Source organism: Oryza sativa, chromosome 8 (assembly GCF_034140825.1).
Source record: "Oryza sativa Japonica Group chromosome 8, ASM3414082v1".
NCBI lineage: Eukaryota > Viridiplantae > Streptophyta > Magnoliopsida > Poales > Poaceae > Oryza > Oryza sativa.
The window spans coordinates 26,278,395-26,305,793 of record NC_089042.1 but is presented as its reverse complement, the minus strand read 5'-3'; the positions used below and the strand labels follow the sequence as shown (position 1 = coordinate 26,305,793).

Genomic DNA, 27,399 nt, shown 5'->3' with positions numbered 1-27,399 from the left:
CCCCACTGTGGGCTTTATTTCCTTCATCCGTGTCTCCATTCAATTAAGCCACATACATATGGGTGCTTGCACTGTGGGGTGACTGTCTTTGGACCAATTTTTTGTGTTAGGGGTATGGGTCCCATAGTTTGCACTGCGAGAGGCTAAGGCTGCGTTCCTCCTCCCGGCGCGCAAAACGAAACACACGTTATTGCATAATTAATTAAGTATTAGCTAATTTTTTTAAAAAAATAGATAAATTTATTTTTTTAAGCAACCTTCATATAGAAACTTTTTACAAAAAGCACACCATTTAGCAGTTTGAAAAGCGTGCGCGCGGAAAACGAGGGAGAGGGGTTGAGAACTCGAAGGAAAGAACACAGCCTAAGAAAAGAGTCTATTTGTAAAATATTTTTTTTTCTAAAAATTTATTTATAAAATAACTTTTTATAGAGGGCTACTGTATAATACAACTCCATAAAACATCCAGTCTACAGTCTACCATGCAACAAACCGAATGACGGAAGGATGATGAATCACTGCAGTGGTAGCTCGACACCTGTAACCCAAACATGGTGTTCGTCCGCTTCCTCCACGTCTCCTCCTCCAGCAGCAGCAGCTGTAGCAAGTAGTACACCTCACCTCCTCCTCCTCCTCCTCCTGCGTCGCCGCCTCGCACTCGCAGGTTTTCGCTGCGGCGAAGCAACCAACCAATCCCCAAAGAGAGCGAGAGAAGAAGCGAAGAGGAAAGTCTCAGGACCGAGAGAGATAGGCGAAATCCCGCTGATCGAGTTCGCGTTCTTGGGAAATTTTTCTGGGAGTTCTTCGAAGAATCCGCCACTGACCACGACGACGGATTGGAGGCGTGGAGTGCCAAAGATTCGCTAGATCGGGGGGCCTCTTCCTAGTAGGTTTTGGTTCAAGATCGAGAGGAAGCAGTTTGTGAGGGTTTCCGGTGCCCGATACTTTTTTTTTTCCGGAAGCTTCGGCGGCGGCGGCGGTGGTGTTGATGCGCTGCGTCTCCGGCGCCACTGCTGCGGTCGGCGGCGCCGGTGGAGATTGCAGCGACTCAGATCGCGGCGGTGCCGTGCCGGGGTTTCAGTTTCATCTGCTGTGGCTGTGGTTGGGGATCGGTGGTGGGGAGTGAGCAGATGGAAGAGGATTGCACGTACTGTTCATGCCACCACTTGGATTCTCCTCAAATTAGAGAGTAATCAAGAGCAATCTGGTGTTTCTGAGAGCTGGATCGCTCCAAGCAGTCACAGAATCGGGAGATTTTTTTGTTTAGGTCTAGATGTAGTATTTTGTGTTTTGAGGATTGATTTGTGCATCTGAGTGTTTGGAAATCGGGGTTACGGCGCACCGGCCTCGCGCAGTTGCCGGCGCTGGGGATGATATGCTAGAGAGGGGATATGTTGCATGAGAAAGAATTCAAGCATTTGTTGGGAGAATCTGTTGAGCTGCTTTGCTGGGGATTCAGTTTTGTGATTGATCTTCCAGGAGGGGCACAATGTCCAGGTGTTTCCCATTCCCGCCGCCTGGGTATGAGGCGAAGCCTAGGAGTGAGCATAATGATCTGCTAAAGAAGGTGCATATGATTTTGTGCCTTTCAAATCACTTGCAGAAATGGCCCTGTTCTTGCCCAAACTAAATGCTGCTAGTACATGGTAGAGTAACTAGGCAGTGTATGAGTTCCCTTTAAACAAGAAAATAGGGAATATAGGGCCTATTTGGTTCTCTACCCTACCAATTAATTGGTAGTACCAAAATCTAGGCAAATTTTGGCACTACCAATTTTTTGTAGGGCAAAGTTAGCTAATCTATGTTTGGTTTAGGGCCGTTTTGGTTTGATACCAAAATGTTGCCATACCAATGTTTTGGTAGTTTAAATAGTAAATGTGATGATTTGGTTTAAAGCCAAATATTTGGTAATGCCTATACTCAATTTGGCACAATTCTAGAATGTTCTTCACCATAATTTGAAATTTGGCTCTCAATTGGCATCAATCCAAAGACACTCATTTACAATTCTACCCTACCAAAATATTGGTAGTGCCAAAGCTTGCCTAGAGTTTGGCACTACCAATATATTGGTAGGGTACTAAACCAAACAAGCCCTTAATACCAATATAAAGCCAAAATTTAGTATGAGAGTGAAGAAGATTCTAAAATGTAGCCAAATTGAGCGTGGGCACTACCAATTGTTTGGCTTCAATCTAAACTAGCATGTTTACTATTAAAGTTACCAAAATTTTGGTAGGGTCACGTTTTGGCTTCAATCCAAAACGACCCATATTCTCCATCTGTTGGAGCCATAGATTACCTGTTAAATAGATTTGCCATTTTTATGAACATTGCTTTGACAAATGTTTGCATCTATGAGTAGTTAGCATTTCTAGATTTAGTCAATTTTTATTCTTTGCTCATATGAAAAGGTTCCACTGTAAAGCCACTTACTGGGTACTTAGGGCCTATTTGGTTCTCTACCCTACCAATTAATTGGTACCAAAATCTAGGCAAATTTTGGCACTACCAATTTTTTGGTAGGGCAAAGTTAGCTAATCTATGTTTGGTTTAATACCAATATAAAGCCAAAATTTAGTATGAGAGTGAAGAAGATTCTAGAATGTAGCCAAATTGAGCGTGGGCGCTACCAATTGTTTGGCTTCAATCCAAACTAGCATGTTTACTGTTAAAGTTACCAAAATTTTGGTAGGGTCACGTTTTGGCTTCAATCCAAAACGACCCATTATTAACTTGTTACTAAGCATTAGAACTGTTTTTCAAAAAGAAAACGTAATATTGCAATTTAAATTCAGCAGAAAAGTAGCATCTCCCCAGTTTCACCAGAGGCTAAAATAATAGTTGAAGTGTACTCACAGCTATGCTTCTTTTAATATCACAAACCAACAGGAGCAAAATACCTGTGCCACCTTTGTTTCCAGTGATGATTCTCTCATGGATGTTTCCTTATATATCATTTGTTTTCACAGCTTTCTGTCGATATGTTGGCTAGTATATACTATGATAAACCTTTTACCATGTTGTTTTTACCTCAGATATGCTTCTGTATTTACAATGTTCTTATTGTCGTATTTGAAAAAAACATGTTTGTGCTACCATTGCCTTTTTTTAGTTTCTCACTTAACTGGGTAGGCTTTTACTAAAGTGTGTATATTTTCTCTGAAATGCATTCTACTTGGAGTAAGTTCCCTCTGTGGATCTTGGTTTAGATATTAAATTCTGTTTTATATTTATGTATTGCCATATCATCCACCACCAAACCTGGTATACTATGTGCATTCCGATTTAGGTTCCTTCATTAATGATAAAAATTATGATTAACTGGTTACTAGGAAAATGGTTTGCGGTAAACATGTGAATTTCATGTTTATTTCTTCTGCTATATGTCAATCAATGTTGAATATGCACCACGTTTTTTCCAGGGAAAACACAAGGAGAAGAAGCACAAAAAGGAAAGTAAGGAAAGGAGAGGACGAGAAAGAAAAGAAAAGAATAGCGATCGTAGGAAAGATAAGCACAGCAAGAAGCACAAAAGAGAGAAGCACAAAGATAAGAGAAAGAACAAGGATGATGATAGATACACAAATCAAACTTTGGAAAAAGCAACTCTGAGGAATGCAGATCTCGACAATGGAAGGCTTAAAGAAAAAATACAACACGAAGCTGTCAAAGATATTAAACCTGCAAATGAGTTGGTTACCCAAATCCTAGATCAAGAAGGTCATGCAAACCACACAAGCAGTAGTACTGGCAAGTTGCTCCCTAGTACCAAAAGCTTTGGTTCTGCAGGTTCTAAAGGGAAGAAAAGATCTTTGAGCAGTGTGATTGAGAAATCCAGACAACCCACACATCTCAATCATGAGATGATAGAGAAGAAATATAGTGTTGCTTATGACTGTGCTAGCCTTGGGTCTAAACCTCGATTACAGAATGGGAGGAGCCTTCAAGTTGGATCTGCCGAAAAGCACTCGAATACAAATAGAAAGCACAGTCATAACAGAATGGACCGACCACAAAGAAATACTGAAGGTACAAGTACTATTACCACGGTTGTATCAGGTGCAGAGAGGGCTCCAAATGGCGTAGTTACACCAAGTCCAAATTCCTTGCTGAGAACAGAACAAGTGGGCCAAGATCCAGTGGTTTCTTCCCATTTTCCTTCTAGAAATAGTGACAGCATGAGCCCCAGAGGGCTGATGGAGATCAGGAATGGAAATAATAGCGATTTCCAGATCAGAATGGATCGGCAATCAGTACGCAGTAAAGCTGGAGCAGTTAAAAGGAAGGGAAAGACTAAAGAGCTGAAAAGTAATGATCACAAGTATGTTGAAGACAAAGATAGGGATCGGCTTGCAAATGAAAGAAAGACTAAAGACAGAATTGAAGAGAAAGAAAAGGTGGGAAAAGTTGTTGTAAGTAAGCAGGAATGCAAAGAACTTGATTCTCTTGGCGCAAGCAAGAATAAGATAGATGGTTTGCAGCGGCAGTTGGGTCAACTTAATGAGGAGTTCACTTCTGATGATGTCAAGAAAAGGAAAGATGCCGAGGCTAACAGTTCTCTACTTGGTAAGATCCTCTTCCTTATGAGTGCCCAAAGAGCATTTCTTTTCTTGTTATCGATAACTGAATCATTTGATGTTTGACACATAATAGTATGTTTGAATAGTCCACTAGATATTATTTTAATTCCATTTACTCTCACAATATGTTGGCAGTGGCAGAGCATAGTATGCGAATGAATAAGTTGCCAAGGATATCTCCTACTGATCCTCGTACAAATGGTGAAATATTGGACTATTCTCAAGGGAGTGGACCTAGTTCACCTGTTGGGACGAATACTTATAAGGCAGATAGATTTCAAGATAGCAAGGAATGCTACAATAACGGCGTCACTGGTTCTCATCATCTCAAGGAACTGAAAACTTCGGTTTCTTCATCCAACCATGGAAGTAGCCAAGTCTCTCCGAAACCGCCTCATCCTGATGCCAAGTATCTGGGCCAAGTGTACTCTATACCAGCAATGGATGACTGGTCTAAGTGCATTGATCAAAGCTGGCTATTGTCCAGGGGTAGTGTTGACTGGAAATCAGAGATATTGGAGGCTGCAGAATCACCCCGAGTCTGGGCTGAAGCGCGACTGATCGATTCCGCAGACGTAGTTGCCTTGCCTTACGTTGTTCCCCTATAATAATGTGGTACTCCCATCATGATGCACATGGCGAAAAACTTCCAGATTTTGTGATGTGATCTGGAACTCGCCTGTTCGGTTTGCTTCCTGCTGGCTGTACACATGAGGTCATTCAAAATAATTCTAAATTCCCATCGCATCGCCTAACGAAGATCGAAGATCAGAGTGTTATACATCAAACAACTTCTCAGCTGGGAGTGTTACTCCTGCATTGCTCTACAATTTTTGGGTCATGTAATTTGATCTTTCACAGAATCTATAGCGAGGTAAGAAAGCGAAACCGGCGCCGCAAAATATCTTGAAACTCTGCTTGTTCATATCCTGTTCTTCTGATTAAAGAACAGCTTAGCTTGAGATTGTTCTGTTCACTTGCAATTTGCAGGAGTAACAAACGCTTATTTTTGCATTTCTGTATCTTACTATCCTTTCTACATAAATACTGTGATTATCTGAACAAGATTCCACGATGGAGTGTCTGGACTTCTGGAGATGTTTATCGATGTGATTTCTGATTCTGTGATATATGAATTGATTCATGTGAAACTCCAATAAAATCGGAAAGCTTCGAACAAGCATTAAAATCCAGCACACACTCTATTGGGCCGGTCTCTGCAAGCCCAAATTCAAATTAGCCTGCAAGGTTACGTGCCTGTAATTGAATCTCTCCCATATTTTTTTGCTAAATTTTGTTTCGTTTTGAATTCAAAGCTTATCTAAAACTATCTCTTCCTAAAAATCCTCAGACCGAAGTGATCAACAACCTACCAATAAAATCATAACAACTTAACAAAACACGGAAAAGAAAAGAAAAAAAATAAATTAAAAAAAAAAAGCAGAGATGTCTTCTTCCTCCCTCGCCGCCGCCGCCGCCGCCGCCTTCCTCCTCGCCGTCGCCATGTCGTGCCATTGCCATGGTGATGATCACCTCACCTCGCGCCTCGACGATTTCATGGCGTTGAGCTAATGCCTAATGGCTTCTGTTGCTTTGCATTGCAGTGGCGCGAGGGTGGGGCGGACTCGGCGTCAACTACGGCACGGTCGCCGACGACCTCCCCACGGCGGCGCGCTCCGTCGAGCTCCTCCGCGCGGCGGGCGCGGGGGCGGTGAGGATCTACGACGCGAACGCGGACATCCTGCGCGCGCTCGCCGGGACGGGCGTGCCGGTGTCCGTCACGGTGCCGAACGACGCCATCCCGTCGCTCGCCGCGGCGGCGTCGCCCGCCGCCGTGGACGAGTGGGTGGCGCGCAACCTCGCGCCGCACATCCCGGCGGCGCGGGTGCTGTGCCTGCTCGTCGGGAACGAGGTGCTCTCCGACCGCGCCACCGCGGGGACCGCGTGGCCCAGCCTCGTGCCGGCGATGGCCAACCTCCGCCGCGCGCTCTCCGCGCGCGGTCTCGGCCGCGTCAAGGTCGGGACGACGCTCGCCATGGACGCGCTCGGTACCTCCTACCCGCCGTCCGCCGGCGCGTTCCGCGACGACATCGCCGGCGCCGTCGTGCGGCCGCTGCTCGAGTTCCTGAACGCCACGGGCTCGTACTACTTCGTCGACGCCTACCCGTACTTCGCCTGGGCGGCGAACCACCGCTCCATCTCGCTGGACTACGCCCTGTTCCAGGGCGAGGCGAGCACCCACTACGTCGACCCGGGCACGGGCCTCACATACACCAACCTGTTCGACCAAATGCTCGACGCGGTCGTCGCCGCCATGGCGAGGCTCGGGTACGGGAACGTGAAGCTGGCGGTCTCGGAGACCGGGTGGCCGACCGCCGGCGACGCGGACGAGCTCGGCGCGAACGTCCACAACGCCGCCACCTACAACCGCAACCTCGCCGCGCGGATGGCCAAGAACCCCGGCACGCCGGCGCGGCCGGGAGCCGAGATACCGGTGTTCCTCTTCTCCCTCTACAACGAGAACCGCAAGCCGGGGCCGGGCACCGAGCGGCACTGGGGTCTCTACTACCCGAACGCGACGTGGGTCTACGAGGTGGACCTCGCCGGGCGGCGGCCGGCGGCGTCGTACCCGCCGCTGGCGCCCACGCCGCCGGCGCCGGACCAGGACGGGACTCCCGTGTGGTGCGTTCTTGCCGGCGGCGGCGGCGAGGCGGCGAACGAGACGGCGGTGGCGGCCGCCGTGGAGTACGCGTGCCGGCAGCGGAGCGGGACGTGCGCCGCCATCGAGGCCGGCGGCGAGTGCAACCAGCCGGACACGCTCGCCGCGCACGCGAGCTACGCGTTCAATGCGTATTGGCAGCTGTTCAGGAAAGCTGGTGGCACCTGCTACTTCAACGGCCTTGCAGAGAAGACCACCATAGATCCAAGTAAGTTACTGCTCCCTCCGTTTCTTGTTATAAATCGTTTTGAATTTTTTTAGCTAAACTTTTTTTAAGTTAGATTTGTATAAAAAAATATAGCAGCATTTCAAACATAAAGAAAATATATTATCATTATATATTCAATGTTACATTTAATGATGCTAATTCGGTGTTTTAAATGTTGTTAAAATTTTCTATAAAATTCCTCAAACATAAAGAAGTTTGACTATGAAAAAAGTCAAAGTTATTAATTATCCATTTGTGTTATTCAAAACAAGCAAACTAATCTATAGAAATTGGTGATTGCTATATTGATATTGTTTGCTGTTTAAGCTAATCTTCAAGTTGGTGATTTGCTAGTTAGATTGGCATTACTGTTTTAGATTTGTGCTCATTATGGTTAGTCGATGAAGTAGGTTAAATTCGGTGTTTATTAGTGAGGAGAAGGTTTTAATGTGTTAATGCCTTCTGCAAAACGTAAGGACCAATTGCAGTATCATAAAATAAAAATTATGGATCTTGAGGCTAAGAAACAAATATAGTTGAGCCTCCGGTGCCCATCACTCTTCACTGGGATGTTGGAAGCTGGAATGAGCACAGCTGCATCAATCTAACAGAATCATATAATTAGTGGCTGTTGCTTTCAACTAATATATAGATAGCTACATGTTTATTATCATGTACTGTATATTAATGCCGTGCCATCCACTGCTTCATTTCATAAATTCTTGTTGGAATGTGGCCAACTTGCAACCTGCAAATGTATGCTTGTATTTTTAATTTTGCAAAGGGCATGCCCAAAAACTAACTATGATGGATTTCCAATTGATCGAAACGGCCAACAGTCTATCAATTGATTTTAGCATTTTAGTTTAGTTTTAGTGTGATCCAATTTGCCTTGCACATTATTCTTGAAACCCTGCCTATTCCTAATTTCCTGTCAGTGGAAAGTATCTGCTGCAAAGCTCTGCTAATTAATGATTTCAACGTCTTTCCGCCTTCAATGAGATCAATCTAATTGCTGGCGCTCATGCATTAGTGCATTAGCTTGTTAGATAAAAGTGAAAAAAAAAACGCGAACGTTAGGAAAGGACCTAATATCAAATAATTAGAAGAAGTGATATCGTCTAGACCACCATCTTATGAAGCTAGCTGGAAAACTCCTGAACTTTTCTGTGTCTACCCAACAACTTACAATTTATATGCATGTCAGCCTTTGCACTCAGAAGTAAACATGCAAAACCATTTGTTAACCTGCAATGTGATCGCGCAGTTCCTAGCTTGGTGGAATTCAGAGTTTCAGCTCTAAACTGTGCTCAGAAGCAAAATGTATAGAAATTTTATCTTCAGTCTTTCACTCGTATGCTCTTATGTCATTGTCAACTATGGTACGACTAGATCTGCTATTTCCATGAACAATTTTTTGTCCTCTAGAGAAAAGGGAAAAAAGACCGGCAAGATATATTTTTTAAGATAATAGAATATAATATCCCGACAAGATATTTATCTTCCGTTTACATCCTTACTGGTTAATGATTGGTTGCTAATGTAGTAACAAGGGTGTGTTTTGCAGGCCATGGATCTTGCAAGTTCATTAGTTCTTTGGATTAGTTATATGCAAAAGAAGATTGACAGAGCACGATGACTGGATTAGGAGGAATGAAGGTCATTGCCTATATGACCTCAGATTAATTGTTCTACATGCCTCTGAAGCAAGCAAAGAATCACCTGTGATTGATCAGCTTCAAATTGATCTCAGTTTTTAACCAAGTTTTTTTATAACTTTTTTTAACCAAGTTAAATTTTGTTTCCTCATCTTTCTCCTCAAAAAGTAAAAGAAAATGTTAGTTCAAAACCCAAAATGAGTAGCTTTAATTATATGTCATTCACTTGGATTCAAGTTCTGCTTGTTTGGTAGATACCAGGATTACCCTTAGACATTGTTCGGTTAATCCCCAAGAGAAAAAGATTAGTGTGACTGATGGAAATTAATGTGGAATTATTCCTCTCTAAATTTTGCTCAATCCTCTTATTGATGGGATTAAACAATTCTCCTCAATCCTCTTATAATAAGAAAAGAGGAGTAAGGTTGTGCTAGTTTGTGCCTGTTGGGAGCCTATCCCTCCGGCACGAAAAACGAAATAGCTTATTATCGCATAATTAATTAAATATTAGCTAAAACTAACTTAAAAAATGGATTAATATAATTATTTAAGCAACTTTCCTATAATTTATTTTTGCAAAAAACATACCGTTTAGTAGTTTGAAAAGTGTGCTCGCAGAAAACGATGTAGATTAGTTGAGAACAACCCAAAAGAACACAGCTTAAGTCTGCTTTGCTTAGCAAAGTAACCGGACAATAACCGTATGTAAGGGAAACCTAGTTGATACGCAACTTTGACACAACCAAAATAACATAAACAAAACTACAAAAGCGTAGCATCAAAAACAAAATTGTGGGTGACCGTTCGTTGGTTGGAAGAGTAGGCAAATCAATCGAACAATTTTTTTGTACTTTACAAACATGGCCAAACAATCTCTGAAGAAACTTTGTCGTGAGCTGTTGCAACGTGACAAGACTCAAGCTGTCCTTGCCGGCTCCAATGGCTGTCCCCATGTTTCCTCCCCAATCACATGGAGAGTGATCTGATGCACGCTTTGTAGGGCCCCGATCCGACGGCCCTCGATCGTTGGCTGTTTGATATCCAACGGCCCGGATGGCGAGCAGGGTTCACAAATGCGACGATAACCGCTCAATTATTGCACTTGCAAATTTAGAAACCACTCGAACCGGTCAAATTTAAACTAAAAGGTTGACAAATTTTATCCGAAGTTAACCCTTTTTGGTCATTAATGGTTGCGAAAGAGTAATGTCATAATGCACTTTTAAAAGAATCTTTATTAAAATCTTGGTAAAAAATAATTTAACCATTGAATTCAATTAATGGTTGGTTGAAAATCAAGATTCAGTTATAATATACCACATCAGTTTTTTCAAATTTTTGTATGCGTATGATTTCCAAATACAAACAATGTGAGACGCACTTGATAGTGAAAGTGAGGTGGCAAACGTGTGACTATAGGGAAGCTTCTAGCTGGAGCAATTTCTTCTAGAATCAGAAGCTCCCTTAAACAGCCCAATTTTTAGTCTAAATTCTAAGAAATTATAATCGTAGAATCCATAAAATAAACTAAAAGTCATAAGCCAGAAAACCCAGGTTTTTCAGATTCTCAGAAGCTGGTTATCAACCAATTACTTCTCAGAATTTTAAACTCCCCAAACAGGCTCATAAATTCTTCTAATTATTTGGTTGCCCTATTTTGTTTTTAGATACGAAGAATGCAAAATCACGAGACAAAACACAAAGCAGGACACAGTCACACAGGCTACCTCACCAAATCGGCCGGAGCAAAGGATCCTCCCTTCTCTCTCTCTCTCTCTCTCTCTCTCTCTCTCTCTCTCTCTCTCTCTCTTTTGGCTGCCTGTCACGTGGGCCCCACCGTCACCGGTGAAAGAATCTTGACGGGTTAGTTACTTGGTTGGTTGGTTTGTTACCGCCTTTTTGACGCCCGCATCTCCGTCCATCGATCGATCAACCAACCAACCGACGGCCCAGATCTCACTCCACGCAGACCGCAGCATCACGAAAATGACCAAAAGCGAGGTGGTGGTGGGGCCGTGGGGGCCTTATCCCCCCCTCCTCGGTAACTTTCCCGCTGACGAATGGGGCCCACTTATGGTGGGCCCCGTGGGCCCCACGTGTCACTTTCTCCGGCACGGGGGTGGATGGAGTTAACGCAGTGCCGGGGCTCCTCTCGTGTCGTCTTCACCAAAGCGAACTCCTCACTCTCTCCTCGCTCTCGCCATTGCCGACCACTGAGAAAAGCTTCGAGCTCTCGCCGCCCATGGAGAGCGGCGCCCACAAGAGCAGAGGCGCCGCCGCCGCCGGTGAGCATCCCGTGCTGTCCGCATTGTGAAGTTTTGGTTCAATCTCTCTCTCTCTCTCTCTCTCTCTCTCTCTCTCTCTCTCTCTCTCTGTGGATGTGTCTGTTTGTCTCTAATGGCGTGGTGGTTGTGTGTTTGGTTTGTGCGCGCTGCAGGAGGAGGAGGAGGAGGGGAGGGGGCGAGCGGAGGAGGAGGAGGAGGGAACCACATGGTGTGCCACCTGTGCGGGTACCAGTACCCGAACGCGCACCCCAGCGCGAAGCAGCGGCGTGCGCACCGCAAGAACTGCGGCAACCCGTCGTCGCCGTCCCCCACCGCCGCCGCTGCCCACGCCGCCGTGGAGGAGGGCGACGGGAAGAGGCTGCTGCTGCTGCGAGGTACAAAGCAAGAACTGCTGCCGCCGCCGCCGTCGTTCGCGGGTGATTGATGCGGTTTTGCGTTTTCCAGATGACGGTGAAGAGGCGGCGGCGGGAGGAGGAGGAGGAGGAGGAGATGTGGGAGATGGCGCGAGCGCGGTGGCGGCGGATTCCGGTGGCGTCTTGCCCGGATCTGCGCGGGAGGTTGGGAATGTAGCGGATGACGATGGCAATGCAGGTTCTTTCTGGATATTTTGCTCCCCCCCTGAATATTCTTGTTTTTTCTCCTTTGTTTTTGTTGGTTTCTGAAAAGGAAAATTTTGGTAGAGATTCGATTTGTGAAGGGTTTGTTGTTTGATTCCCAATTATGTTTTTATTGACAACAACTTCCATCAATCAGTGAAATTGTACTGTTGTTGCTGAGGCTGGAATTGAGGTCTGTGGTGAAATTTTTTATTACCATATGCAAATGTTCAGAGCATGTGGGGTGTTCTTGTCATCTTCAGGGTTAGGCTAATGTTCTGTTGGATTAGTGATGATTTGGCATGGCTTAGTGTTTTTTTATATATTTAACTCCCGAACTGTGCATTGATCTTGGCGGAATAGTACTTCATTAATCAGTTTAATCAGTGAGGCTGGTTCAGCTTGTTTCTTGTTGCTTAGTGTAGTTCTGTATACTTTAGTAGTACTAGTCGTAGGATTTTCACCATCTTGCAAAATTGTCCCCATTCCGTGCTGGTAGCTTAACTTCACTCGCATAAAGTCCTGCATCAATGTAAACATTCATTGTGCTACATACGTACTCCCCTACGCATTCTTGAATGCGTTTTGCTTTCGCAAGTGCGTATAACTTCTTTGTATACATTGGGCACTATAGTACAACTCTCACGGCATATACATGTGCTCATTGGGTTGGTTGTCTTCTTTCAGAGCGTTCTTCTTCTCCTCCTCATGTTAGTGAGGTTCAAGTCGGCCTCAGTAAATGCACGGAAGATTGTGTCGTCATTGGTGACCACATCCCTCCTTCCGGAAACGACTCTAAGGCCAGTGGAACTGAGAATGATGAGATTCAGAGTGGAGTCGTTACGCGGTTAACCGAAAATGTACCACATCTTGAAGATGGGCATCACTCTGAGTCAGCTGTTAGTTCTGATCAGTGTATGGGTAGCACTTCTTGTCTGGTGCCTGAGCATGGAGATGGTGCAAGATTGAGCTCAGAGTTCTCTGCAGATGAAATCAATAAGTTAAGTGTGATGTCTCTAGAAACAGTTACTGGATTAAGTAAAGATGGTATTGGAAACAATGAGGATGATTTCTCCGGTGTGGAGAGACCAAAGGCAGTGGAGGAAGATCGATCAGTCAATGATTCTAATGTGGTTTCCAAAGAGCAAATCCCCTGCGAAGAAACTGTGTCATCCATGGAGCAAAGTGAAGTTATGTTTACTATTGGAAACAATGAGGATGATTTGTCCTGTGTGGAGAGACCAAAGGCAGTGGAGGAAGATCGATTAGTCAATGATTCTAATGTGGTTTCTAAAGAGCAAATCCCCTGCAAAGAAACTGTGTCATCCATGGAGCAAAGTGAAGTTATGTTTACTAACTCAGTGGACCATGTTTCTAGTTCAACCAAGGAACCTGTCAATTTACTTGAGGATAAGATGTCTTGTATTGAGAAGCATGTATGCCTAGACGAAACTAGTAGTAATGATTTATTCCAACTTGCTAGTGGTGGTAGCCATTCAGAGGCATCAGGCATTGACAAACCCCGGCATCAAGCTGATTGTGCCTCTCTGACGCCAGATCAGTTGGTAATCCCCAAGGAGATGGATATTGATGAAGGACTTCATTGTACTGATGCAGGTGAGGATTTGAGTTTTGACTGCTGTCCTTTTGTTCTATGTTTGCGGAGATTCTTTTATTTAGTTGATTTAGTCTATTTTGGCTATCAGACAGTCTTTATGTTACTCGTTATGCTCATAGCGGTAACAGTTGTGAAAATGCTTAGCCTAAATACACCAACATGGCCAATGTCACACTCTTATTATCCAGATTACCAAAATCATTTCTTGAATTTTATGGCATGCCAGCTCATGGTGCCTTGGTATATATAGGCAATCATGGTGCCCCCTTTCTTATGTAAAAGTTGTCTATGTTAGGTAGAATTAACAACTTCTTCTGCCTTAAATTTGAGATCTCTGGGAACATGTCCATCTGTACCTCGCAGTTATTGTATGTCCCATATGTTCCTTGTTTACGTCCTGAAATTTCATGATCATTTTTCAGATGTGGGCATCAAAACTTTGTCAAGTGCAGTTGGACATGCTGATGAAGATATTACTGCTGTTAACCTTTCAAAGAATGTTTGTTCACCTCATTTGACAGTGGGCGATGACATACAGGATAGTGTCAGGCAAACAATTGATATCACTCCCATGCCACCTCAAGTTGATCTAGCAGAGGTTAGCACATCCTCTACTTCTCATGAGATCGATAAAGTAAGTAGTAAAGATGGTATTGATGAAAGAAATCCAAATGTAAACCTTACTTCCGATGAGGTAAATGAGGTGCATGGCATAGATGTTGAGGAAATTCCACATATTGAAGATATTGCTGCATATAATGATTATCAAGAGCCTAATACAGTGCGTGGTACTCGTGATTTTGAAGAAGATACGCAGAATGAAGAAATTATTGCAGAAGCTAGTTCTCACAATATCACTGCTGTACAGAGCACATGTAATGTTGAAGAAAAGGAACAGATTGAAGAATTCGATAGCAATTCTTCCTGTAACAAGATCCATGAGATAAGCAGCAGGGGCGTTGAAGAAACAAAACTGACTGATGTTAATGTGGAAACTGCAGATGAGATAAATGTGGCAAGCAGCCTAGAAAATGTTGAAGAAAAGCAGAGCAATAGAGAAACCATTGCAGACCCTTCAGTTGAGATTGATGTGGCAAACTTGCCAAGTAGCCTTGAATTAAGCAAGCTTGATGTAGAAACTAGCACATACCATACTGCTTATGAGGCCAATGCAGTGAATGCCATGGAAAATGTTGAAGAAATGAAGCAGAAGGAAGAAATCGCTGTAGCGCCCACTTCTCATATCAACACGATATCGAGCACCACTAATGATGACCAGAAGCAGAGTGAAGAACTCTCTGTTGGCCCTAGTTCCGATGAGATTACTGTGCCGCATGGCGAATTCAGTGTTAAGGAGAAGACTGAGGAGACTGTGTCAGACCCTACATCCAACAAAACTGATATGGTAAGCACTAGTGGCGGCGTTGAAGAACAGAACCACGGTGATGAAGTAACTTCAGGCACGAATACTCATGAGGAAAGTGTAATATTAGTACACACCACCGATAATGTCGAAAAGAAGATGAACAAAGATCTTACTTCAGAACCTGCAGACAATGTTGAAGAGGAAGTGCAGAGTGAAGATATCGCAACAGACCCTACTTCTCATGAGAGCAGCACGCTACATATCACAGACGGTGCTGAAAGCAAGAAACAGGATGCGAAGGTCGCTGCAGATCTCGCTGCTGGCAAAATTGATGTGCCACGGAGCGCAGATGATGCTGAAGAACAGAAGCATGAGGCGACCGTCAGCACGGATGATGATCTCAAAGGAGATGATCCGAGCGAAAGCAACTCGCCGCAGATCATAGACGGTGCTGGAGACAAGGAACAGGACGCAGAAACCGCTGCAGATCCTCCTCCTGGCAAAACCGACGCGCCACCCAGCACAGATGACGCTGAAGAAACGAAGCCGAAGGAGGAGGAGTTGGAGACGGTCGGCACGGTGGTCGACGATCCTAAGGAGGAGGACAAGGAGGAGATCGCCGACAAGGAAGTGATCGTGAATTCAGACAAGAACCACGTCTCACTGAAGTCCCTCCTCTCCGAGAAGGCCGCAGAAACCAAGGAGTCGAAGAAGCCGAGCACCAAGGATCGCGTGCTGTCGTTCCGGCGGCGGGTGTCGAAAGACGGCGGCTCTCCGGCGAAGCCAGGCTCTCCCAAAGCGGCGGTTTCAGGGCAGCAGCAGGATTGGAACTCTCCGGCGAGGTTACCGGTGGAGAAGAAGCCTAAGGGGAAGAAGCAGCAGTGGGTGCCCTTCATTTGCTGCCCCTCCATGAGCTGATCGATCGATGATGTTATATATGAATATAAATCTTTAGTGTGCCACATTCTTGTTTCGTTTTTTTTTTACCCATTTTGCTCGTGGACTAAGAAGAATTGCATTTTGTTTATGCACGCTACATGCTATTCTGCCTCTGCATTTCATGCAAGTATTAAAGCAGTGTCAGTTTATACGTAAGCTGTCTTTGGTGATCTAATGTTGCGCAACTGCATTGATATCTCGCATTAGACATCTGCACTTCTAGTTCACATCTCAGCTAATGCTCTCTTGATCTTTCGTGGCAAACTGGACCCGACATGGCGTATGGTTGTAACATTCATCCAGAAAGACACTAGAAACTTGACGAGATTGGTTCAAATATGGATTGCAATTTGAAAATCTCAACAAGAATCATCATCGCCCGACAACTTGGGAAGTAACGTTTCTCATCAGTGCACCACTAGAACAAAGATTAGCCAGCACACAAAATCTAAGATATGTCGTGAGTGTCCTGTCCTTAGGCAGCAGTAACAGGTTCCGATCCTTGCTTCGATTCAGCTCCAGATCCAGCTTTCTGCGAATCAGAAGAAAACCGAATTAGAACAGACTTGAGGGTTGTGAAAAGTATAGAGCTTCAGAGTTTCGCAATTAAGATGGGACGAGCTGCTTACGCCGTCTTCGGCTGGCTGCTTGGTCATCTTGGCGAACATATTGCTGTAGAATTTGGCATCCTTCTTGTTGTACTCCTTGACCTTTTCCTTGAGGTTCTTGTATGTCAACTTCACATCCCTGAAGATAAGCAGTGACAAGATCAGTTTCAAAATGGAGTGACTACTAAAACTAGTATGCCTCCCTTGGGGAGACGCATATACAAAACTTGCCTGTTATCAGGATCAATTTCAAGTGCCTTCTTAATATCCACCTCTGCTAACTCTAGGTCAGCAAGTTGCATGTAAGCTTGGGCCCTCCTGTATAAAGCCTTGACATTTTGGCTGTCAAGTTCCAGAACCTGGCAACAAACACCAGAATGTTACCTTGGTTTACCAAAACACATAACAAATGGGTCTTTTGCAGGAAGAACTGAATGTACCTTGGTGCAAAGCTTCTCAGCTTGCTTGTAATCTTTCAGCTTCAGCTTGCAGGCAGCATTGTTCAAGTTGCAGGTAACCTTCAGTTGCTTGGATTGTTTCTTCTCATCTTCGCTAAATGAGCTGTCATACTCAATGAATTTTGCAGCCTGGAATAAAATAGATAGATCATCAGTCAGTAAGGGATTATGAAAACAAAGAAAATCTTGACGAAAGATTAGTTATTTGAACAAGTGTTCAACAAAAGAAGCATGCCATACCTTCTCATAACGCTTTGAAGCCCTGACATATTTGCCCAGCTTGAACAATGCATTCCCCTCTTCTTTCTTTGCCCCAGCAGTCTCAATCTTCTCGGTATTGTTCAAGTCCCAAGATTCTTTATCCTGTGTACCATGAATAATAATTGGTTTTCCTGTGCACTCATCATAGCAACTAAAAGAAATGCAAACAAATATATAGCATAAAGAGAAGCACACCTTCACGAATGATACAAGCTCAACCTCATAAATCACAGTGCTGTTTGGTGGAACTACAGCGAGATCCTGCTTTGACTCAGTAGAACCAAATGCGTATTCAGGAGGAATTGTTACAAGAGCAACCTCGCCATTCTTCATGTTTAGCACAGCACGGTCAATACCATCAATGACCTCCTCTGGAAGGAAAGTAAATCAAAAGGGAACAAGTTGTTACTACTTATCAGAGTAAGAACATTATTTGTTTGAACTTAAAAGTGTATGGCCAGCATAGAGGAAGTTGACAAAGCACCTTCATCAGTCTTGAATTCAAATGGCTCTGGTTCATCATGCCCCTTCTTTGTAAATATTGTACCATCCTGAAGTTTTCCAGTTATTTTGACTGTCAAACAGTAAATGCAACTTTGTCATTACAGGTAGTAATCAGACACTGTTGACCTCTATCTGACATATAGGAAAGAAAATAGTAAGATCAGTAAGCATCACGCTTTGGCATACCTTTAACAACTGCACCTTCATTGGGCCGCTCATACCCTGTACCCTCCGTCAGAACTTTCTTCAAGATTTTCTTATCATCACCTATTTCTGTGACTGTTTTCCATGAAACCAACTCAAGATTAACAAGAAGAGTGGCATTTGGTGGCACAGCACCTTCCTCACCAGCTGCTGGTCTACCATTCTCACCAAATCCATCTGCCATTACAAAGTTTTAAATCTTTTCAATCAACTCGAAGGAAGAGATGGAAAACCATGGAAAAGGTGTGAAACCAAAGAAGCTTACATTGTGGCTTAACTGTAAGGAGCACTTTCTCTGCTTTTTTCATGGTTTTGACAGCTTTCGCCAGCGCAGGGCAGAAGAAACCTGGAACCAAACTTTATTTCGTTAGCAAGCAGCTGATTGCTCAATAATGAACAGGAAATGTTGACAAGGAGATTATGGGTAATCACCATCTTTAACAGTAAATTCAGCGCCCTCAGACTTTGATATAACAGTGCCATCCTCAAGCCGAGCCTCATATTTCACTACAGCAATGCAAAGGGTCAGCTACAGGGCAATATATAAGATAGCAATATGTTTCAATGAGCAAATATTACCAAATACTTCATCAAGATCTTTTGGGTTCTCCCATTTTTCTCCCTCCTTCAGTATCTTCTTGAATATACCACCATCTTGGCAAATGTCCTTGACACTTGTCCAAGAAAGCAACTCAACATCAAACTGCAGTGTGGCACTGGCTGGAATAGTTGGAGGTGAACCAGATTCACCATAGGCCAAATCAGGAGGAATGGTGAAAACAGCATTTTCGCCTTTCTTCATGGTCTTGATACCTAGATCCCAACCTTTTATCACTTGACCTGGATACAAGTTCAAGAAATAGCTGGTGAGCATTTAACAGAAAAATAGATTTTGCAATCCCACCATCACAAGCACATAGCAGAGAAAAAAAAGCTTGTGAAATGGTATGTGGGTCTATACTGAGAATAAAACAATATTGGTCTCTTACTTAATTTAGAGCAATTTTTTAAACAGAAACAGTCCATTCAACCTCTAGTAAGGTCAACAAGTTAAACACCACTGCTGCTACATTCTCTACCTAATGAAAAAGCTGATCCCCAAAATTGTAATAGCACCAGCAATTGACAGACTAAAGTGATCAGTGCAGTGTTACAGTTGAGCATCACTGGGTGATATCAGCCACAGGGCCATTAAACATGCTCCGGGACTGGAAACAATCACGGTTTTACTTCCCAGTGAAAAACGAACTAGGTATTAAGAGCCCTTATCTCAGAGGTATCTGTAATACAGTCATTTCTATTTGAGAAGAATAACATATCAAAAGATTAGTAAACATCAAAACTAGTAGCATGTAAACAGAAATATGAATAGATGACTGAAACCATGCCCAAAAATTTGCACAAAATGGTGATTGGCACAAGTTGCGATCACATTGGCTATGAGATGTGCCATCAAAAAGTAAGAAGGCAGAATGGAGAAGGAATTGTACCTTGTCCCAACTTAAACTTGAAGGGTGTCCCACGGTCACGGCTTGAATCAAACTTCTTTCCATCAAGCAGTGTGCCAGTGTAGTGTACTGAAACATAGAAGAAAGGTTCAGTCCGATTCAGTTACACAAATTCTAAGATAAACACTAATGACAGGGTAAATCTGATCTATAAATCAATCCGCTATCATCATGGAACAATAAAGTTGTTAAACAGCAAATAATACAGGCATTTAGTTTTTCCCTAAAAAAAACCATACATCAGCAACAACATTAACATTGTAGGTATGCCACAATCATCCCTCCTTCAGAAACCATCTCCCCGAAACTGTAAGGTCACACAACCGTACAAGCAAACAAGCAATTGCAACAGAATTTATACTCTCTCTGCCAACATAAACTCACAATAATGTCGCAGTGTAAGTGTAACTAGCAAAAGCAAAATGCGTAATCAGATTAAACAGTAAACTAGATTAATGTTCCAATCTAGCTCGAAATGAACATGAGATCGATCAGACAAGTGGTGAAGATGGCACCAAATTTCACCTAAATATAAACTCGCACTGTTGCAAAGCTAGCAAAACCAAAACACATGATCAGATTATAAACACTAAGCAGATGTCCCAATCTAACTCGAAATCGACATCATCATAAGACCAAGCAGTGAAGATAACACCAAATTCCACCTAAATTTAGCACTAATTCCGCATCCAAATATCCCATAAACCCCAACGCATGGCACGCCAAAGTCCAAAACTAACTCTGCATCCCACAACGAACACATCTAAAGTTCTAAACCCCAACACGCAAGGCACTGGTTGGATCAACTCCACGATTTGAGGAGGAGGAGGAGGCGAGGAACCACGCAATACCTTCGACCTCGTCGCCGACCTCGGGGGTCTCCCACCCCTCGCCCTCCTTGAGCAGCTTCTTCCTGAGACCCTGCTTCCCGATCTCCTTCTCCTCTCCGACCTTCAGCGGCGGCCCGTCGGCGCCGCCGAAGTCGCCCATCCCGTCCTCCCCCATCATCAAGTCGTCGTCGGCGCCGGGCGGCGGCATCTCGAAGTCGTCGTCCATGGCGCGGGGCAAGGAGAGGCGAGATCTGCGGCTAGGGTTTCGAGGCCGAGGCGAGGTCACCACTAGGGTTTGGACTTTGGAAGGTTCGAGAGGAGCACGAGGCGATGATGAGGAGGAGGAGGGGGAGGGTTTAAATGGATGTGAGAGAATCAGGTGGTGGGCTTCTAGAGTGTTCCGAGGAGGAAAATAAAAACGGAAAGCGAACGGCCCGGATGGATGATGGATGGATGGATGCTTCTGGATCTGACTCAAGTAATCAAGCAAAGCATCAATTAATAAATTGTTTCCGATTAATCACTTCTTTAAATATCGCATCAAATATTTTTGATTAACTGAGCAGCCGCTGAAAATATGAGCTGAAATGTGTTGGTTAGGGTCGGAAAATCCTCAACGTCGGGCGCCTGATGCACGCAAAAAAAAAAAAAATGGGGTGCCCCCACGCCGCGGCTCCCGCGCGCTGCCCCCACCACGCGCGCCCCATTGTAACAACCGTCCGAATATAACGAAAATGCCCTATTAAAAGGATTTGTTTTATATTTTTTTTTCACCAATAGTGTTTCAGCTAGTGTACTTATGATATTTCACTGTGTATGAATCATGTAATGGATTTTGATATTGTTTAATAATTTCATCTTGATGGACACGTTGGTTGTTGATGTACACGGAATTTAAGTGTTGGAATGGCTTCAAATCGTATGTTTTCACTTTTTTTAAGAATTGAAACATTCTTTCGCTATTTGCTAAAACATTGTTTTTATATAAGGTGAAACAACATTTCATACGTTGTAGCAAGATGTTTCATGAAGTGATTTGGTTGCGTTTCAACTTTTTGAAAGATTGAAATATATTTTTTTTGACTAGGGAGACTGAAACATTTTTGATCTATTTAGTGAAACATATTCGATCTACTTGGTGAAATAGCGCCCTATTTTTTTTAAAAAAATCGGGTGCCCGGTTTGTAGGTGCCTCAGTTAAGGTCATACTAAACTTTGCAAGAGTTTCGATAAGGAACAATTTCGAAAGGAGTAAATGTGAAGTATTTTTTGCAAGAATTTTTGTAAGGAACAGTTCCAAAGGAGTCAATGTAATGTTGCCTTATGATAAGCATTAAGGCAATTAGATTGCAGCTAAGATTAGAATATGATGAACCACAGTGTAAGAGGTATAGTGGTAACTCCAAAGTTGAGCTGATTAGTATACATGCAAAATCAGTTTCTCTAACATTTGGTAGTAAGAAATAGTAGGGTACCTTTAAGACCTGATTACCAAGCATAAAGAATAACTGAAAGTAAAAAAGAAAAGAGAAAAAGAAAAAGGGAACAAAACAAGATCGTCAGCATCACTCTTCACTGCATCATTTACATATTGGGTTCTGATTGCACCTTCTTCAACATCCAGACATCCAGTATCCACATTCCAGTACTGCCTAGTGCCTACTTTAGCCCACTCTACTTCCCAGTTTTGAAGGCATGCCTAAATCTGCTATTTAGTGCAACCAATGATAATCACAGTTCACAAGGATTATGCTTCGCTGTTTACATCAACAATTCCTCATAGTCCACACTCACCTCACTTCCTTACAAGATTGTGAAAATTACATTAATGCACAAGACAACAGCAACCAAATGAAAATTTTGGTACAATAAGGAATTCACCCTTTTCTATGACTTGCTGCCAGTCTGATCGATTCATTTACAGTGTTATCCTATTGGATGCAGGATCAATTCCATAGAAGCATCACAATTCTCGTGATTATGTTTAGCTCTAGAACATCCAAATGTAAGAATATTCTAAACGGCACGAGCAAAGTGCAACATTCAAACATCCCCATCAATTGCAGATAATTATGGAGTCCTCATCAAGCCAACCTGAGATCCTGCCAACAACATAATAGAAAGTTTAGCAGAATTTAGGAGCTATGCACAATATTGTACAAAGAACACAACATCTGTAATGATTTCAAAAGAAAACACCATTTCATGGACTATGTTGATTTATAGTGGGCAATTTCATTCTCAGTTCCAACAAAGAGTGCTGATGATGCAGTGCAAGAGATGCATGAACCAATTACGGCATGAGACCTTCTACAATATCATGTATTCAGCAATAAGGGAAATTAAAGCAACCAAGAATTCTAAATATGGAGCTTATTTTTAGTAGAGGCATTGCAACTCAACAGTGAAATACAACACCATATCCTTCTCAAGTCTGTCTACCTTAAATACTATATAGTACATTGAATCTTAATTAGATATAAAAATGCATCTGGATTAAACTGGGTTCTCTAATAATAATACAAGGTGACCTGTTCCCAGGTTCTCTAATAATTTTCGACAAGTCCAGAACTGGTGTTAACTTGAATAGGAAAAGCACTAGTTCCACACTTCCACTGCGCTGCTGAACATCCTAAGGACATGAAAATTTTAAATCCCACTGTGGGCATGACCACAAACCTTAGATTATTCATTCTGTTTGCCTTCACTACACGACTTTAACAGATTAGCTGAAGCCAAGTGTGGCCTTAGTACCAAATATTGCAAACACATCACAGGCATATTAGGCATGATCCAACGGCATAGGATTCACTTATGGCAACACGCAGAATTTAAAGAATTTCTAAATATGGAGCTTATTTTTAGTGGTGGCATTGCAACTCATCACTGAAGTATATTACCATTCTTATCTAGTCTGTCTACCTTAAATACTATGCAAAACATAGGAGTACATTGCATCTCAATTAGTATAAAAAAATGCATATGGGGTTTTGACAACATTAAGCTGGGTTCTCTAATATAATATGTGGTGACTTGTTCCCAGTTTCAAGACACATGAATTTTCAAGAAGCCAAGAACTGGTGTTTAAGTAAATAGCAAAAGAACTTGTTCCAGTATGCTGCTGAACATCCTCAGGTGTCAGGACATAAGAAATTTAAAATCTATTGTGCATGCAACCACAAATCTGTCATCCTGTTTGCCTTCACTACACAATTTCTAACAGATTAGTGAGGTTAACCGTGGCCTTACTACAAAATATAGCAAACACATCAGCACATCACAGGCATATTAGACATGCTCCAACAGCATTTCTTATGGCAAGACATACAATCAAAAGAAGAGGAAATACAATATTCCAATCATACCTGGAAATCCAGGAGCACTGCCATGCCATTTGCAAGGCCCAATGGAAAAAGAGAACTGGATACAGTTCATAATCCATTCAATTCCCATTCATCGACATCTCAAGCTGCTCCATCCTCTGAGCTAGATCATGCTTCCCACAATGCCGCAACCCGTCAACTACAGAATTAAAGGTCGGAGCACGAGGAGCGAATCCAGCTTCACTCATCTCAACAAGGTAGTTTGCAGCCTCCACGAACCGACCGCCTCTCACACACATTTTAACAAGCATCACATACACAGGACGATTTGGCGGGTGCCCCTTCGACTTCATATCACCGAAAAATGCGAAAGCATCGGCGAATCGCCCCGCCTTACAGAGCGCCTTGATAATCGCTGCATACAGGCTGGGGAATGGCCGGTGGCCATCCTCAAGAGCTGCATAGAACAACCGAAATGCCTCATCAATTCGGCCAGCCTTGGCCACAGCTGGTATCATCACCTTGTAGGTGGAGATGTCCGGGCACAGGCCGCGGCTGGATGCATCGGCGAGAAGCGCCACGGCGAATTCCACATCTCCAGAGCTGCAAAGCGCCTCGGCGAGCGAGTTGAATGTGGCCACATCGGGGAGGACGCCCTCCTTGGTCATCCGGAGCGCGAAGGCCTTGGCCTCCTCGAGGCGACCGGCGCGGACGAGGCCGTCGACGAGGAGATCCCTCCCGCGCACCGGCGGGTGGAACCCGCGCTCCGCCATGTCGTCGAGGAACGCCTGCGCCTCCCGGAGCTTCCCCGCGGCGCACCAGGCGTCGACGAGGGTGCTGAAGGTGGCGCGGTCGGGGGCCACGCCCTTGCGCGCCATGCGGCGGAGCAGCTTGTACGCGCCGGCGAAGCTGCCGTTGGCGCAGAGCGCGTCGAGGAGGGCGTTGTAGACCTGGGTGGTCTGCGGGCAGCCGAATCGCGGGAGGCGGTTGAACACCTCGACGGCCTGGTCGGTGAGGCGGGATTGGCCGTAGGAGGAGATGACGGCGGAGAAGGTGGAGGGGGAGAGCGGGAGGCCGAGGGCGCGCATGTCGGCGGCGAGGGACCAGAGGTGGGTGAAGAGGCGGGCGCGGGCGAGCGGGAGGAGCAGCGCGTCGAAGTGGTCGGCGGAGGCGGCGAAGGAGGGCTTGGCGCGGAGCCAGGCGAGGAAGCGCGCGGCGTGGAGCGGCTCCGCGGGGGCGGCGGCGCGGATGACGCGGAGCGCGAGGTCCGGCGGGAACGGGGACGGGAGGCGGAGGCGGTTGAGGGTGCGCTCCAGGTAGAAGTCGCGGCGCACGACGGTGGAGAGGTGGTGCACCGCCGCGAAGTAGGCGTCCTTGGAGGTCGGGTGCTGCGGCTGCGCGGCATCGGGCAGCGTGGCCAGGCCGCGTACGCCGACGCCGGCGCCGGCGCCGAGGCCAAGTCCGACGCGGCGCAGCAACGCGGCGGCGGCGGCGGGCGGCGGCATGGATCGAAGTGGGCGGCGGCGGTGTAAGGTTAGGATTGGGCCCATTAGCTGAGAAGCCTAAATGGGCTAGTAGGCTTATATGGGCTTCGAACAGTTTGGTTGATGGGCCGTATAAGTCTATCGGCCTGTCTAACAGATTAACAGCTGGACGATCTGGCCTTATTGTTGTGGAATAAGTTCACTTTGTGACCTTCAAAAGTCATCGAAATCTAATCCCTTACCCTAAACCACAAAATCGGATATCTCGAACCCCCAACTCTTAAAAACCGGTGTAATTTGACTCCCTCGGCGGTTTTAGAGGGAGGTTTCGCTGACATAGCGCCTATGTGGCAGTATTGACTCGGTCTTCTTTTCACGTGGTGTTGACGTGGCGCTCAGGTGGCATTAGAAATAAGAAATATGTGTGGGACCCATTTGTCATCCACCAAAAGTATGGGTGGGACCCACTGATATGTGGCGCCCACATAAACCACTCCTCATCCTCCCTCCCTCTCTCTCTCAATCTTCGGCGAGCGACGGCGGCGGCGGTGGGAGGGCGGGCGGGCGAGGGCGGCGGAGGCTCGTGGCAGTGGGAGTACGACGGGAACGGCGGCGGGCGGGAGAAGCAGGCTGCGGCGGCGGCGGCGAGAGGGCGGGCAGGCGAGGGAGCGTGCCATGCTCCGCCATGCCCAGCAGCTGGTACGAATCGTTGCTCATCTCCGCCACGAACATGCCCATGTTCGACAGCGCCGCCGCCGACTGCACCCACCACATCAGCCACGTGTCGCCGAGCAGCTTCGCGATGTCCGCTAAGTAGCCGTCTGTCCACTGCCCCCTGTCGAGCGAGACGGCTCCTGTCCCGGCGAGGAGAGGGTACAGGTAAGCGACCACCACGAAGATGACCGCTTAGAACAGCGCCTTGGGCAGCGTCTTGCCGGGATTCTTCACCTCGCCGGCCAACGTGCTGATCGAATCCCAGTAGTTGAGGTTCCAGAACAGGGTGTTCAGGTACAGATTCCAATCGACATTGTGGAGGTCGATCACAAGCCACCTCGCCGGCCGGAGCCTGGGGAGAGCAATGAGCCCCATGACGAAAAAAGGGAGGAGGGAGAAGACGCCCAGGCAGATCGCCACCCATCCGACGACGGTGAGCCCCCGATAACTCAGCAATGTCAGCACGGCCATCAGGCCAACGACAGCGAACGCCCTCGTCGCGCCTCTGCCGAGCGCCGGGACGCCGGACTTGAGGTAGTCCAAGAAGAGGACGGGGTAGAGGACGTTGTCGATGACGCCGCTCAGCCACTTCATCCACCCCTGCTGGAACCCCCAGTACGGGCCGAGCGCCGACGCCACCCACACGATGTACCCGCCGTTCTCCGGGAACATGGCGCCCAGCTCCGCCGTGATCAGCGTCTCCGGGATGCTCCAGATGACGGGAAGGACCAAGAAGCCGATGATGGCGAGCAGCAGCCTGGCCTCGCCCATGCTGTCGCCTGCCGCCGTCGCCCGCCGCTGCCCGCCGGCTGCTGCCGCCGCTAGGCCCCGTCCCTCGGGCGCCGCTCGCTGAAGAGAAAGAGAAGGATGAGGAGTGGTTTATGTGGGTCCCACATGTTAGTGGGTCCCACCCGTTTTTTTGGTGGATGACAAATAGGCCCTACACATTTTTTTATTTCTAATGCTACCTGAGCGCCACGTCAACGCCACGTGAAAAGAATACCGAGTCAATACTGCCACGTAGGTGCCACGTCAGCGAAACCGCCCTTCAAAACCGCCGAGGGAGTCAAATTGCACCGATTTTAAGAGTTGGGGGTCGAGATATCTGGTTTTGTGATTTAGGGCTACGGATTAGATTTCGATGACTCTAGCGGATCAAAAAGTAAACTTATTCCTATTGTTGTACATGCCGTAAAAGGCAGGCATTGCATCCAGCTGCACAGCACGATTGGTCAGGGAATCAAGGGCCGTCGACGCATCGAGACAAAGCTAGCAAAGTTGCATGTATATTTTTTTTTTAAAAAAAAGGTTAAGTTTCATGTACATATGTGTCACCGCTCTTATAAAGTTTGTTTATTTTCGAGACGAAGAAAATATATGTTTCGTGTGTAATTGATATAAATCCTATATTGTACTGTATATATAGTACTTGGTAGGTGTCACTTACGTATAGGACTAAAGCATGTCAATGACACATATGCATATTACTGTAGTAATTCGAACGCCACACCCGGCATTTGCTCAGATCTCCGG

General features: G+C 45.4%; 5 protein-coding genes and 1 pseudogene across 6 annotated transcripts; 3 read left to right on the top strand and 3 right to left on the bottom strand.

Moving 5' to 3' along the window:
* Positions 1–540: 540 nt before the first annotated feature.
* On the top strand, positions 541–5,687 carry LOC107278708 (uncharacterized). Its single transcript, XM_015795127.3, has 3 exons — positions 541–1,567; positions 3,426–4,569; positions 4,719–5,687. Exons 1-3 carry the CDS (start codon positions 1,490–1,492, stop codon positions 5,189–5,191), a joined length of 1,695 nt encoding a protein of 564 aa, XP_015650613.1. The 5' UTR covers positions 541–1,489; the 3' UTR covers positions 5,192–5,687.
* A 189-nt stretch (positions 5,688–5,876) lies between these two features.
* LOC4346092 (probable glucan endo-1,3-beta-glucosidase A6) lies at positions 5,877–9,519 on the top strand. Its single transcript, XM_015795129.3, has 3 exons — positions 5,877–6,105; positions 6,188–7,510; positions 9,078–9,519. The coding sequence occupies exons 1-3, from the start codon at positions 6,030–6,032 to the stop codon at positions 9,113–9,115; spliced, it is 1,437 nt and encodes a 478-aa protein (XP_015650615.3). The 5' UTR covers positions 5,877–6,029; the 3' UTR covers positions 9,116–9,519.
* Positions 9,520–11,327: 1,808 nt separating this feature from the next.
* LOC4346091 (uncharacterized) lies at positions 11,328–16,128 on the top strand. Of its 2 annotated transcripts, none has more exons than XM_015794630.3 (5): positions 11,328–11,453; positions 11,606–11,827; positions 11,898–12,044; positions 12,737–13,666; positions 14,090–16,128. In XM_015794630.3, the coding sequence occupies exons 1-5, from the start codon at positions 11,411–11,413 to the stop codon at positions 15,949–15,951; spliced, it is 3,204 nt and encodes a 1,067-aa protein (XP_015650116.1). In that variant the 5' UTR covers positions 11,328–11,410; the 3' UTR covers positions 15,952–16,128. The 2 variants fall into 2 exon arrangements, with proteins under 2 accessions (XP_015650116.1, XP_066159460.1); XM_066303363.1 differs by having other exon boundaries at positions 11,328–11,489.
* A 162-nt stretch (positions 16,129–16,290) lies between these two features.
* Positions 16,291–20,677, bottom strand: LOC4346090 (70 kDa peptidyl-prolyl isomerase). The gene is made up of 13 exons (XM_015794631.3): positions 20,367–20,677; positions 19,498–19,584; positions 18,587–18,847; positions 18,440–18,514; positions 18,273–18,353; positions 17,990–18,184; positions 17,784–17,873; positions 17,495–17,670; positions 17,279–17,401; positions 17,021–17,167; positions 16,812–16,939; positions 16,602–16,719; positions 16,291–16,504 (listed from the first exon to the last, which is right to left on the bottom strand). The coding sequence occupies exons 1-13, from the start codon at positions 20,569–20,571 to the stop codon at positions 16,448–16,450; spliced, it is 1,743 nt and encodes a 580-aa protein (XP_015650117.1). The 5' UTR covers positions 20,572–20,677; the 3' UTR covers positions 16,291–16,447.
* A 1,210-nt stretch (positions 20,678–21,887) lies between these two features.
* On the bottom strand, positions 21,888–25,190 carry LOC4346089 (pentatricopeptide repeat-containing protein At5g18390, mitochondrial). Its single transcript, XM_015793237.3, has 2 exons — positions 23,711–25,190; positions 21,888–22,447 (listed from the first exon to the last, which is right to left on the bottom strand). Exon 1 carries the CDS (start codon positions 25,171–25,173, stop codon positions 23,788–23,790), a length of 1,386 nt encoding a protein of 461 aa, XP_015648723.3. The 5' UTR covers positions 25,174–25,190; the 3' UTR covers positions 21,888–22,447; positions 23,711–23,787.
* Positions 25,191–25,555: 365 nt separating this feature from the next.
* LOC107278256 (polyamine transporter PUT1-like) lies at positions 25,556–26,743 on the bottom strand (annotated as a pseudogene).
* Between the last annotated feature and the right edge of the window lie 656 nt (positions 26,744–27,399).

Bases quoted from the DNA above. Each gene is read 5' to 3' on its own strand.
- LOC4346091 (XM_015794630.3), top strand. From the start codon at position 11,411: ATGGAGAGCGGCGCCCACAAGAGCAGAGGCGCCGCCGCCGCCG. The intron at 12,045-12,736 runs GTTCTTTCTGGA...GTCTTCTTTCAG, and splicing joins GGATGACGATGGCAATGCAG to AGCGTTCTTCTTCTCCTCCT. The intron at 13,667-14,089 runs GTGAGGATTTGA...ATCATTTTTCAG, and splicing joins ACTTCATTGTACTGATGCAG to ATGTGGGCATCAAAACTTTG.
- LOC4346090 (XM_015794631.3), bottom strand. From the start codon at position 20,571: ATGGACGACGACTTCGAGATGCCGCCGCCCGGCGCCGACGACGACTTG. The intron at 18,515-18,586 runs GTAATATTTGCT...GCATTGCTGTAG, and splicing joins AGATCTTGATGAAGTATTTG to TGAAATATGAGGCTCGGCTT. The intron at 16,940-17,020 runs GTACATTCAGTT...GTTTGTTGCCAG, and splicing joins CTGAGAAGCTTTGCACCAAG to GTTCTGGAACTTGACAGCCA.
- LOC4346089 (XM_015793237.3), bottom strand. From the start codon at position 25,173: ATGCCGCCGCCCGCCGCCGCCGCCGCGTTGCTGCGCCGCGTCGGACTT.
- LOC107278708 (XM_015795127.3), top strand. From the start codon at position 1,490: ATGTCCAGGTGTTTCCCATTCCCGCCGCCTGGGTATGAGGCGAAGCCT. The intron at 1,568-3,425 runs GTGCATATGATT...CGTTTTTTCCAG, and splicing joins ATAATGATCTGCTAAAGAAG to GGAAAACACAAGGAGAAGAA. The intron at 4,570-4,718 runs GTAAGATCCTCT...ATATGTTGGCAG, and splicing joins GGCTAACAGTTCTCTACTTG to TGGCAGAGCATAGTATGCGA.
- LOC4346092 (XM_015795129.3), top strand. From the start codon at position 6,030: ATGTCTTCTTCCTCCCTCGCCGCCGCCGCCGCCGCCGCCTTCCTCCTC. The intron at 6,106-6,187 runs GTGATGATCACC...TTTGCATTGCAG, and splicing joins CATGTCGTGCCATTGCCATG to TGGCGCGAGGGTGGGGCGGA. The intron at 7,511-9,077 runs GTAAGTTACTGC...TGTGTTTTGCAG, and splicing joins GAAGACCACCATAGATCCAA to GCCATGGATCTTGCAAGTTC.